General features: G+C 44.9%; 1 protein-coding gene across 1 annotated transcript in view; it reads left to right on the forward strand.

Annotated features, from left to right (window-relative positions):
* The window catches only part of LOC108874667 (uncharacterized), a 121,113-nt gene that overhangs the window by 9,267 nt on the left and 98,833 nt on the right, over positions 1-13,013 (forward strand). Inside the window, exon 6 of the mRNA XM_051069532.1 lies at positions 9,262-9,582. Coding sequence (XP_050925489.1) covers positions 9,262-9,582 — 321 coding nt within the window. The remainder of the gene's footprint in view (positions 1-9,261; positions 9,583-13,013) is intronic.

Consider the following 13,013-nt stretch of genomic DNA (forward strand, 5'->3'; position numbering starts at 1 on the left):
CCTTCAGAGTGCAGGTCACTGCTAAGGACCTTTTATGACTCTGTGGTGGCCTCTGCCATCTTGTATGCAGTGGTCTGCTGGAGCAGTGGATCCTCAGAGAGAGACAGGAAGAGACTGAATAAGCTGGTCAGACGGGCTCTGTCCTGGACTGCTCTCTGGACTCCACTGAGGAGGTGGGTGAGAGGAGGATGTTGGGCCAAGCTGACGTCTATCATGGACAACCTCTCCCACCCCCTGCATGAGACTGTGAGAGACCTGAGCAGCTCCTTCAGCAACAGACTGCTGCATCCACAGAACAAGAAGGAGCGCTACCTCAGGTCATTTATTCCAACAGCCATCAGACTGTACAACACCAGACTGACCCACAATAAACCTGCAACTCTGGACTCCACTTTCTGCTCACTTTATTTGCACAGACTTCATCTACCTCACTGATTATCACCATTTTCCTATATTACTATAAACTGCACATTTCTGTTTATTACAGAGACTCTTGTCTTTTGCTGCTGTAACATTTAAATTTCCCACAAGTGGGATAAATAAAGTTTATCTGATCTGATCTAACCAAACACACTGAGAGGGAACAGAGAGTCTGCATGAATGAACAGCTCCTGAGGCTGATTCATGTTGATAAGAACTGGACCAACAGGTCTGAGGAACAAGGAAACTGAAGCTCCTCCTCTTTCCTCAGAAGAGGTCTGAGGTGATCTGGACTTGATCCCAGAGAGGCGGTCTAACAGACTCTGAACTCTGGCAGTTTTCACTTGACAGCAGCTGATCAGAGCTGACTGAAGTGGAAACGCTGACATGAGGTCAAAGGTCAGTTCACACAGATGATCACAAAGTGTGTGGAGCATCATGAAGCACTGGTTCTAACAGATCCAGGCTTTAATGGCTCTTAGAGGGATTTCAGAGACTGTGTCACAGTCACTGACTTTCTCCTTGTGGAGTTTTCTCTGGTCTTCAGATGAAGTTTAGATCCAGACCTGTTGTCATGGACACACAGTCTGACTCCACAGGGGAAAACCCTGTTGGACTTGACAATCACAAAGACTGAATGTGAGTGAATGTGGAGTTTCATCTGTTCCAGAAATGAGACTAGAATCAGATGTGATCTCAGACTGATGTGTTGACAGTGTCAGTGTGATGTGAGTGTGTTGTTGTGTACATGTTATTGTCATGAGTGATTGGTAGGACGACAGTTGAAGTGGAGTATGAGCTGGAAATGTGTGTGTGTCTCAGCTGCCTCAGGCTCTTTGTGTCCAGGTCAACGTCCTCTGTTCTAACACCTGAGCTGATCTGGAGTCTGTTCTGTCGTCTCTGTCACGTCTCCTCCCGTTTCACACCTGTGTGATGTCACAGCACGGCTCGCCCCTCCTCCCTCCGTCAGCTCCACCTCCACACCTCTGTTTGTCTGTGTAAAGCTGTGAAACCTGAACTCTGATCCTGTCGTCAATAAAAAGCTTCCCTGCAGCTGGAAGAGAAACTAAAGTTTCCTCTGAGCGTCAGTAGATTATCAGGAGGAGGACAGTGAGCAGTGGCTGTGAACTGAAGTCCTGAAGGAGGTTTTGAAGCCTTAGTCAGTTCAGTAAGAAGCTGATTGAAGGGGACTTTGTTGGAGTTTTTTCCAGGAAGATGAAGATGTTGGTGGTGTTTGTGATCCTCCTGCACGGTAAGAAAACCTTGGTCCCTCTGATCTGACTGATCCAACACTGCAGCAGCTCTTTAGTCTTTCTGCTTTAACCTTCATTTCACCCCCCCACCCCCCCGCACACACAGTTTGAACTCTGTGTTTAGACAAAGTGGGGACTTTGCTCTTTTCTGCTTCTGCGTTGCTCAATCTGTAGGCAATAAAACAACACTCTGCTCTGCACAGACAGTGGAAGGTTACACTTTGTGTCAGAGAGTGTTCATCTGCAGTTCCCACCTGACCACAACAGCTTCCTGCTTTCTGAAGGGAACAGAAACTAAACTGACGTGTCAAACTGCACGTCTCACATATAGAAATAAAGAGTTCAGGTGGTTAAAGTCAATAATTCACTGGTGAAAATAATCAGTCCTGTCTGTGCTCTGAGTGTTAGTCCCTCCTCCTGAGACAGTTAACAGGCACTTTAACAGGATGAAGAGTCAGAAAACACATGAAGATGAGTGAAGCTGCTCAGCCATTTACTCTACAGTCAAACAGCTGCGTCACCGGAAACTAATGAAAGAGAAACTAAAGTTTCCTCTAAAGAGGAAGAGAAGTCACAAGTGTCTGTGAACAGAAATCGTGAAAAAGGAGGTTTTGAAGCCTTAGTCAGTTCAGTAAGAAGCTGATTGAAGGGGACTTTGTTGGAGTTTTTCCAGGAAGATGAAGATGTTGGTGGTGTTTGTGATCCTCCTGCACGGTAAGAAAACACACACACCCAGAGAAACAGTGAATCATTTACAGCCAGGTCACTGTGGTTCATGTAATAAATGTAGATACAGGTACATTTGGTAGAAAAGAAAGTTTGAAGGAATGAATGAGTCAGACAGTGATGTGGATTCTGCTGAGACAGATAATCCTAAAGTAATACTGAAGGTCCAATAATGTCAATCAGTCAAACTTTATTTATAAAGCACCTTTGATACAGATCAAGTCAAAGTGTAAAGGTAACTTCATACCTGACCTGAGACATGAGCAGTAGAGGTGGAGGGAGCTGGCATCAGAGAATCAGCAGAGTAAAACTGACCAGCGTCTAAATCTCTGCTCTGCTCCTGTGGTTGTATCTTACTTTGTTCTCGTCATTGTTTTCTGAGCTTCCTGTTTTATTTTGAAATCACCTATCTTTTTTTTCCCTATGGACATTTTACTTCCTGTGTTTCCCACCTGTGTGATTAGTTTCACCTGTTCCCAGTTACACCTGCCCTCCCTGTGTTTAACCTCTGTGTTGACCCCACTCTCTCTTTTGGTCTGTTTGTACCTCCTGTCAGTGTCTCAGACTTTCATTGTTGGGTTTTGTCACTGCTGATCAGTCTGATAGAGAATCAGTCTGTTAGAGGATCAGTCTGTTAGAGGATCAGTCTGATAGAGAATCAGTCTGTTAGAGGATCAGTCTGTTGGAGGATCAGTCTGTTGGAGGATCAGTCTGATAGAGGATCAGTCTGTTAGAGGATCAGTCTGTTGGAGGATCAGTCTGTTGGAGGATCAGTCTGATAGAGGATCAGTCTGTTAGAGGATCAGTCTGATAGAGGATCAGTCTGTTGGAGGATCAGTCTGTTGGAGGATCAGTCTGATGGAGGATCAGTCTGATGGAGGATCAGTCTGTTGGAGGATCAGTCTGATGGAGGATCAGTCTGTCAGAGGATCAGTCTGTTGGAGGATCAGTCTGTTAGAGGATCAGTCTGTTAGAGGATCAGTCTGATAGAGGATCAGTCTGTCAGAGGATCAGTCTGTTGGAGGATCAGTCTGTTGGAGGATCAGTCTGATAGAGGATCAGTCTGTTGGAAGATCAGTCTGTTGGAAGATCAGTCTGATAGAGGATCAGTCTGATAGAGGATCAGTCTGATAGAGGATCAGTCTGTTAGAGGATCAGTGTGTTGGAGGATCAGTCTGATAGAGGATCAGTCTGTTAGAGGATCAGTCTGTTAGAGGATCAGTCTGATAGAGGATCAGTCTGTTGGAGGATCAGTCTGATGGAGGATCAGTCTGTCAGAGGATCAGTCTGTCAGAGGATCAGTCTGTTGGAGGATCAGTCTGATGGAGGATCAGTCTGTCAGAGGATCAGTCTGTCAGAGGATCAGTCTGTTGGAGGATCAGTCTGATGGAGGATCAGTCTGTCAGAGGATCAGTCTGTTGGAGGATCAGTCTGATGGAGGATCAGTCTGTTAGAGGATCAGTGTGTTGGAGGATCAGTCAGCCTGGGAGATGAAGTTCAGGCTTCAGCTGATGCTGTGAGGTCTTGAACTGGAGGACCAGAAGGACACGGTTCTGGGTCTATGTTTAGAGACCGGTGGTCAGATATGGAGACGTTGGGATTGTGAATGGAGGGATTTGACAGTGAAGTGACAGAGAGAAATACATCAGGGTTATGAAGCCAGTGTTCACTCACAGAGGAAGAACAACATGAGGGAAGAGATGGTCCTTATTGAACTTTGACCTCAGATTCATGTCTCTGCTCTTACAGACTGAGGGTCAGTGATCAGAGAAGCAGAGAATCAGAGTAATAGAGCCGCTTTATAAAGGTGCACAAACACCTGTATGAATGTGACTGGATGATACAGGTCACCTGGAAACAAACATGATGTCATCAGTAAGATGATGATCTGAGGTGATGATGATCAGCTGATGTGACAGACTTCAGAGTTCTACAAGAACCAATGCTCTGCAGTTCACACTGTTCATGTTTGTGTCTCTGTGTCCTCAGTTTCCCAGCATGCCCTCACTGTGGAGGTGTATGAGGGGGCGGAGTCAGTCCTGCTGCCCTGTCAGATCTCCTCTCTTCCTCTGGGCCCCACAGTGATGTGGAGCCGCCACGATCTCAGTCCTTCAACCATCCACCAGCGTAACGACAGAGGTGACGACCTCAGACGACAAAACCAGTGTTACAGAGACCGAACATCGATGAAGACTGACTCTCTAAGAACTGGAGACCTCGGCCTCACTCTGAGGAAACCTGGTCTCTCTGACAGCGGAAACTACACCTGCACCATCATAGCATTCGGAAATGAGAGGAAACTGGCAGACGTTCACCTGCAGGTCAAAGGTCAGCAACAACACCTAGGCTGCAGTGTAATAGTCCTTTTTGCTTAAAAAGGTTCCTAACCGAGTGAAATGACCTGGAGGTATCTCAGACGATGCCGTCCCATAATTCCATGTAGCTGCAGCATTTAAAGTGACGCACCATCATAGTTACACTGTGGCAGATCCATGTACATGGAGTTGCAGCAGAGCTCCTGTTTAATGTTTGTGACACGATCCAAAACTTCTTAAAAATCTTCCATCTAATAAAAGAATATTTTCTCTACTTAACAAGCTATAAAAAAAAGGTGTTGTGTTGGAAGTGTTGGACAGGAAACCTTATTGAACTGTAGCCTACAGCAGTTTGTCACTGTGCCTCTTCCATGTCTTAAAAATAAAGTTGGTTAAAGTTACAGGTCAGAGGTCAGTGCTGTAGCTTTTTTATAAGGTAATTGAACTCCTGTCACCTGTACTATGAAAGGTGGATAGGATTTATCTGAGGTCTGTTGGTTCCTTTCATGGTTAATTCGGTGTTATCCTGTATCAGCACTAACCCAAAGACTGAGCGAGGCTGACTCCACAGGGCGAGGTTGTTTAGAGATCATCAGTCAAAAAAAAAAGACAGAAGAAATTCTTTTTTATTCATGTATTCATTTCTTTGCATCTTCACTTTCTGTAGGTAGTGGATGGTAGAGATATGTGGATCAAAGGATGGTGTTTTATATGCTTCAGTTTTTCATTTCAGGTATTTTAATTTGTGACATTTTGCACAGTTGAACTCAAGCACTGAGGAGGAATATGGCAGAATGTAGCATCATTAATATTCGACATTATCAGTATGAATGATCCTTTAAATGGATGGGGTGGCCGTGTCAACTACATCACATTATTTTAAACAGGGCAATAAAAACAGTCAATACAATATAACATAAATTGGGGACAGGGAGCCCCCACCAGGGTCAGAGGTCACTGCCTCCTCAACTCCCTCCATCCTGGGCCTTTCTTCATTATTTGCTTTAGCCAGCTGCTCTGTATGTGAGAATGTGGCAGGAGGGGTAAACACCTCGTGTTTTTCTGCTACTTGTGAACACGTCAACGGGAGATTAATAATGAGAATTATGAATGGACACAACTTTAGTATCTCATCCTGACTTGTTGCTGAAATTAATGTTAAAATGAAGTTAATACTTAACAGCATCATGATCATACAGTGACCTGAGTGTTTCAGGCAGAACATCATCAACAGTTCTTCCATTATCTACACTGCTTATCTGTTAAGGGTCATGGGGGGGCTGGAACTAATCCCAGCTGACACTGGCTGAGAGGCGGGTACACCCTGGACAGATCACCAGTCACTGACCGTAATCCAAGTATCTGAATAATTATCACACATGTTCCGTGTCCTTCCATCTCATATTACAGATGAAGAACCCAGAGAACATGTGACCAGTCTCTCTGTCTTTGTTGACAGCTGCGGGTTTCACATTTGTCGTTAGAGTCTCTTTAAATTCCTCGTAAACCGTCAGAATTAACGTGCGCTCCTCATCTGAGAGATACGGTGCACGCCCGTTTTTTAACTCTAAGTTAACACTGACTCAACTTACCGACATCTGATCCGCCGTCGTTCCGTTTAACACCAGTTTAAGGAACTGGGGTTTATCAACACTGACTTCCCCTGATTACCCAGAGTTAAAGCAGTAGGTTGAGCTCCCTTCATAGTACAGGCCTCAGGACTGTGGAGCAGTAACAGGGTCAACTAAAGTTAATTTTGTTTTTATCTTCATCTTTTCCTCAGACTCATACTCACTCAGAGTTTTAGGCTGGATTCTCCTGGTTCTCCTGTTTGTTTCTCTCGGTGTCATTGTGGGTCTTGGACTGTATATAAGGCGATTAATCAACAAAGGTATGTTCTGTGTGTGTGTGTGTGTGTGTGTGTGTGTGTGTGTGTGTGTGTGTGTTAGCTTCATCATGCTCTCTACAGCACTGACAGTAAAACCAAACCACTGAGCAGCAGTCTGGACTCACCTGTCAATCACTTACTGATTAATCAGGAAATGACATCACAGGCTGCATTTTCCCTCCACAGTCATCAGTGAAGTGTATGACATCATCCAGGAAGTAATATTTATTAACCCTGACCTCCAGCCTGTGGCTCCATAACCCCACCCTTATCCCCAAACACCCACCCCAGCCTCCAACCTCTCTGCTTATTCTCTGCCCATCACCCTCTAACCCTGGCCCCTGGTCCAGACCAGAGACCTCCAGCCCGCCTGGGGCTCCAGTGGTTAGCACTGTCACAGTTCACATGTTCTCCCTGTGCCTGTGTGGGTTCTCTCCAGGTTCTCCAGCTTCCTCCCACAGTCTAAAGACATGAGGGTTAATTAACTGGTGACTCTAAACTGCCTGTAGGTGCAAATGTGAGTGTGAATGGATGTTGGTCTTTTACATTAAACAATCAAACTGAGAGCAGTGGGAGATATTTCAGACTGAACCAATCAAACATGTTTTCACTGGAAATATTTCACTTCATACAGTCAAAGAAAATGTGCTGAGTGCTGCTGCTGCTGTCTGTACAGCTGATGATGTGCTTTGTTGTCCTCTCAGTCCCTAAGGTGGAGGTGGATTCAGGGGTGGAGTCTGTCCACCTGCTCTGCAAAACCAGAGGTGGCCTGAATAAAGACGTTAGAGTGGAGTGGACGGACAGAGACAACAGGAAGGTCCATGTGTATGAGAACGGCTCTGACCGACCTGAAGAACAGGACCAGGTTTACAGAGGCCGAACAGAGATGAAGAAAGACCTGCTGAGAACTGGAGACCTCAGTCTGACCCTGAAATACCCCACAGACTGGGACAGAAGAACCTACACCTGCACCGTCTACAGCAGGAGGAGAAACATCCTGATGAAGAAACAAGTGGAGCTACAGGTCAAAGGTCAGTGCTGTAGATACAGGTCAGAGGTCAGAGGTCAGTGCTGTAGATACAGGTCAGAGGACAGAGGTCAGTGCTGTAGATACAGGTCAGAGGTCAGAGGTCAGTGCTGTAGATACAGGTCAGAGGTCAAAGGTCAGTGCTGTAGATACAGGTCAGAGGTCAGTGCTGTAGATACAGGTCAGAGGTCAGAGGTCAGTGCTGTAGATACAGGTCAGAGGTCAGAGGTCAGAGACCCACTGAATATGTGCAGTAGTGTAACTCCCATCATGCCTCTGGGCTTTGAGAAGGAGACTCTCCAGGACCAGCCTGGCTTTAAACCATGGATGTGTTTCTACAGATGACAACAGAAACCAACAGTGAAGAGAATGTAGGTAAAAATCAGACAGTATCAAAGACTAAAATCATTCACATCCTGCTTCATTTATTTGTGATGGTGGAAAACGAGTCGTCATCAGTTGAAGCTTCATCACAGACTAAAATCACTGCAGTTTCACTGAGTCTGGCAGATTTTTTGAAGGAGAAATGGATCCTGTTTGTGACATATAACTACGACTGGGCAGATAAAGTTATTACTAAGACTTTTCTATTGAAAGGCATCAGTCTGTTTGTTGACAGTTACATTCAGGATCAATAAATCCAATGAAATATCATTCATCCATTTCTTTCTTCATCATGAGACACTGTTAAACAGCAGATTGTGTTGAATCCAGTCAAAGTAAAAAGTGGTGTAAAGCTCCTTTATTTGAGCACTTCCTGTCAAACAGGAGCCACATGTAGTTTGTAGCAGCCGAGCTAATGAGCTGCTGTAACATGTGTCCACTGGAGTTAGTTTCCATTCACAGCATCAGTGTGTGAGGCTGCATGCTGACACTCTGTTATGAAGCATTTCAACACTTTTCCAATATTTCCACAACACTGCACAATTTCAATGTCCACTAATGCAGCTGTGACAGAAGCCAGGGATTTTCATCAGATATTTGATCAGAAATCTGAAGCAGAAATCAACAGGATTCTTCAACAGATTTCACTGGAATGATGATGAATGTTATTGAACATACAGCAGAGTGTAAAGTGTAGACACTGCTGCTGATAGGAGACAGTTATACTGACGTGGGGAGGAAGAGAGAGCGGGCTGTGATGAAAACAGGACTAAAAACCAAAAGAAGAAAATGTCATGGTCACACCAAGAACTGTTCTCTGAGCTGTTTCTGGAAAAGTTTTCCAAAGATTCAAAGTCCACGCCTTGAAAATATCCAGGACACAGAGTAATAACTGGCTGTGTTTGTAGCTGCAGGTTTCCTGTCAACTGTTTTACAGACGAAGAAGAAGTTTTAGTGAAGTCAAATGATTTGACTCTAACTGTCTTTCAGAGACAGAGAATAAAGGTTTGCTTTTGTCCATTTGACAATCAAACTCAGTTGTTGAATAAACAGTGAGTTGTGCTGTTGATTGTACAGACACCAAAGACAACACTGTCTCTGTTCAATGGAGCAATGGGAGATATTTCAGACTGAACCAATCAAACATGTTTTCACTGCAAATATTTCACTTCATACAGTCAAAGAAAATGTGCTGAGTGCTGCTGCTGCTGTCTGTACAGCTGATGATGTGCTTTGTTGTCCTCTCAGTCCAACAGGTGGAGGTGGATTCAGGGGTGGAGTCTGTCCAGCTGCCCTTCAAAACCACAGTTCACCTGGATGGAAACATCAGAGTGGAGTGGATGGACAGAGACACGAAGGTCCATGTGTATAAGAACGGCTCTGACCGACCTGAAGAACAGGACCAGGTTTACAGAGACCGAACAGAGATGAAGAAAGACCTGCTGAGACCTGGAGACCTCAGTCTGACCCTGAAACACCCCACAGACTGGGACACAAGAACCTACACCTGCACCGTCAGCAGGGAGGGAAACATCCTGATGAAGAAACAAGTGAAGCTACAGGTCAAAGGTCAGTGCTGTAGATACAGGTCAGAGGTCAGAGGTCAGTGCTGTAGATACAGGTCAGAGGTCAAGGTCAGTGCTGTAGATACAGGTCAGAGGTCAAAGGTCAGTGCTGTAGATACAGGTCAGAGGTCAGTGCTGTAGATACAGGTCAGAGGACAGAGGTCAGTGCTGTAGATACAGGTCAGAGGTCAGAGGTGTTCATCAGCTGATGGAGGTAGCTGAGTTGTCATGGAGACGGCTCAGGTGTGATCCTGTGAGCTCAGTCACGTGATGACACCTGAAGCGTCTCCATGACAACAGACAGAGTCCAGCTGCTGATGAAGACCATGATGAGCAGCAGAAAGCTGCAGGCTGTCAGTCAGTCCAAACATGTCACTGATGTGTCCAAAGTCCATGAGTTGATGAAGCAGCATCAGTGGCTCCAACAGTCAATGAGCCTCCATCATAGTTGAAATGCAGACAGTCAGTGTGTGAGGAAGTGTGTGAGTGTGACAGAAAACACTCAGACTGGGTTTCTCTGCTTCATTTCTCTCAGTCATCAAGTCAAATCTCCTCTACAGCCGACTGAATAAAGTCATGTGACACTAACAGCAGCTTCAACAGTCTGTTCACTGCTTTCTTACTGTCAGTCTTCACCTTTCTGCTGTGTCTCCTCTTCACACTGACCACTTTCTATCTAACAGTCAAACATTCAGCTTGTTCTAGTGAAGACAAATGTCTTCATCCAACAGTTTGATGTCAGTGAGGAATATTTCCAAGTGAGAAACAAAGTGGAAATCCCCTCCAACAGCTCAGTGTCCACCAAACACTGGTGTCTATCTGCTGCCAGTGTTTGATGTGATCTTTGTCCTTTAGTCACGGTGGAAGCCTCCCCTCCATGTCTCTGCTGTGACGTCCTCACAGGCAGCATGTTGTCTCTGTCCTCTGTGTCCACCTCTCCCTCTGAACAAAGCAAGCAGAAAATGGAAGAAGAGATCCATCAGACTCAGGCTCCATCAGCCTCCACTCCTCATGATCAACACTGGTCAATCCTCAGTCTGAAAACACGGACTGATCCTTTAACTCCAAACATTTCATCACCAACACCTGCTTTTAGTTTCTAGATTTCTGTCCCCTGTTACCTTCTGCTCTGATCTGGTTCTGTCCTTCAGCTTTCTCTACAACTTTGTCCTCCTTCAATAAAGTGAGGACAAACTGCTGCTGCTGTCTGTACAGCTGATGATGTGCTTTGTTGTCCTCTCAGTCCCTAAGGTGGAGGTGGAGGAGGGGGTGGAGTCTGTCCAGCTGCCCTTCAAAACCACAGGTGACCTGGATGAAGACGTCAGAGTGATGTGGTTGAACAGTAACAGGAAGGTCCATGTGTATGAGAACGGCTCTGACCGACCTGGAGAACAGAACCAGGTTTACAGAGGCCGAACAGAGATGATTGAAGACCTGCTGAGAACTGGAGACCTCAGTCTGACCCTGAAACACCCCAAAGCCACAGACACAGGAAGATACAGCTGTGTGGTCTACAGGGGGATTTGGTACATGAGAGTGAAAACAGTGCAGCTCAAAGTGAAAAGTAAGAAAGATTTGTTTGTCTCTGGTTGTTTGTCTCTGGTTGTTTGTCTCTGGTTGTTTGTCTCTGTTGTTTGTCTCTGTTGTTTGTCTCTAGTTGTTTGTCTCTAGTTGTTTGTCTCTAGTTTGTCTCTAGTTGTTTGTCTCGAGTTGTTTGTCTCTAGTTGTTTGTCTCTGGTTGTTTGTCTCTGGTTGTTTGTCTCTAGTTGTTTGTTTGTCTCTGGTTGTTTGTCTCTGGTTGTTTGTCTCTAGTTGTTTGTCTCTGGTTGTTTGTCTCTGGTTGTTTGTCTCTGGTTGTTTGTCTCTAGTTGTTTGTCTCTGGTTGTTTGTCTCTGGTTGTTTGTCTCTGTCTCACTGTCTTCTGTCTCCTCTACAGAGAGAACTCAGGTCAAAGATGAAACAGTCGACATCAGGAACAGAAGGAGCTCCACTGATCCAACTCCTCTGATGGCTGATCAATCAGTTTGATCGGTCTTTGATCAGTCTGTGACGATGGATGAAGACAGGAGGACGCTTTGATCGTGGCTGGAAACGTTGGATCTCCACTGGAGTTTCAAAGTGTCTGTGGTTGAAGAGGTTCACATCAACAGGATGAAGAGGAAAGTTCCAGATGAAACATGTTGATTGTCAGGAAACATGGAAGCTTCAGTCAACAGGAGCTTTAGTATCTACAGTACAGACACACAGAGCTCCAAACCTGCTGCTGCATGCAGTCTGAACCAAGACAAACTTTACACAACAGGCCACATTAGTTCTGTTGAAATGATGCTGAAGTTCAAACAACAACCACAGCAGGTCAATAAATGAAGACTTTGAATTCAAATCAAAGACAAAGGTTTACACAACAGGTGATATTTAATCACCATCAGATTTATTGGTGTTAGAGGAACAAACTGTGTTTTGACTTTGACTCTGAAACAACAAGATGTATTTTACAGTGGACAGTTTAAATCCTCCTCAGTCTTTTAAAAGAAGAGATGAAGTCAAAGAGAAGGAGAGAAGGTGAGAGGAGTCTTTTTCTCTGGACTCTAATGGTGGAGGTTTCAGCTCCTGGTGAGGAGTTTAATGACTGTGTCAGACCCAGCTCTCAGTCCTAGGTTAAGGTTTTTGGTGTGTGATAGGTTATCTACCTGCTCCTCCTCACATGTGTTTACCTGATCTTCTGACTGCCCACCTGTGAACTGAACCCTTTTGGAAAGTAAAGACTGATGTTGTTGAACCCAGTGAGTGTCTCAGTTTTCAGGACACGACTCTCTCAGCTGAACTAAATAAAGAAGCTGCAGACAGATCTTTATTTAGTTCAGCTTTGTTTCTGTGCTTCAGTTATTACAGATTGAACATGTTCCTCTCCAGGTTCAACTGGACACAGATTTCCTCTGAAGACTGTTCAGTCAGACTGTCCTCAGGTCTGTTCTTCAGCATTAAATCCCTGCAGCTTGTTCATGTTCCTCCAGCTTCTGTTACCAACAGGAACAATGATCCTTTGCTGTGGTCTTGTTGCTGCCAGCAGCATCAGATGTGGAAGGAAATGTTTGGTTCAGACAGATGTTTAGTTGAGCTTTAGCAGCAGATTCCAGCTGCTCACACTGCAGAGGACCACAGTCACTTTGTTCCAGTCCTTCAACACCTGTCCAACTCCAACACCTCAACATCATTTCTTAGCAGGTTTAAATAAAGCTCTGACTTCTGTTCCTCACTGAGAGAAAATATGCTGGAAATTCTTGGGTTTCCTTAAGAGAAGTGAGCGAGTGAACTTGTCTTTAGTGGATTTTATTGAGCAATAATAAAAGTTGCAGAGAGAATCTTATTTCCTCTGAAAGGACAGAGCTCTTCCAGCTGAAGTGTATCCATGAGGTCTGATAAAGGCTGATAAAG

The sequence above is a fragment of the Lates calcarifer genome, unplaced genomic scaffold (genome assembly GCF_001640805.2).
Source record: "Lates calcarifer isolate ASB-BC8 unplaced genomic scaffold, TLL_Latcal_v3 scaffold_37_80, whole genome shotgun sequence".
Taxonomy (NCBI): domain Eukaryota; kingdom Metazoa; phylum Chordata; class Actinopteri; family Centropomidae; genus Lates; species Lates calcarifer.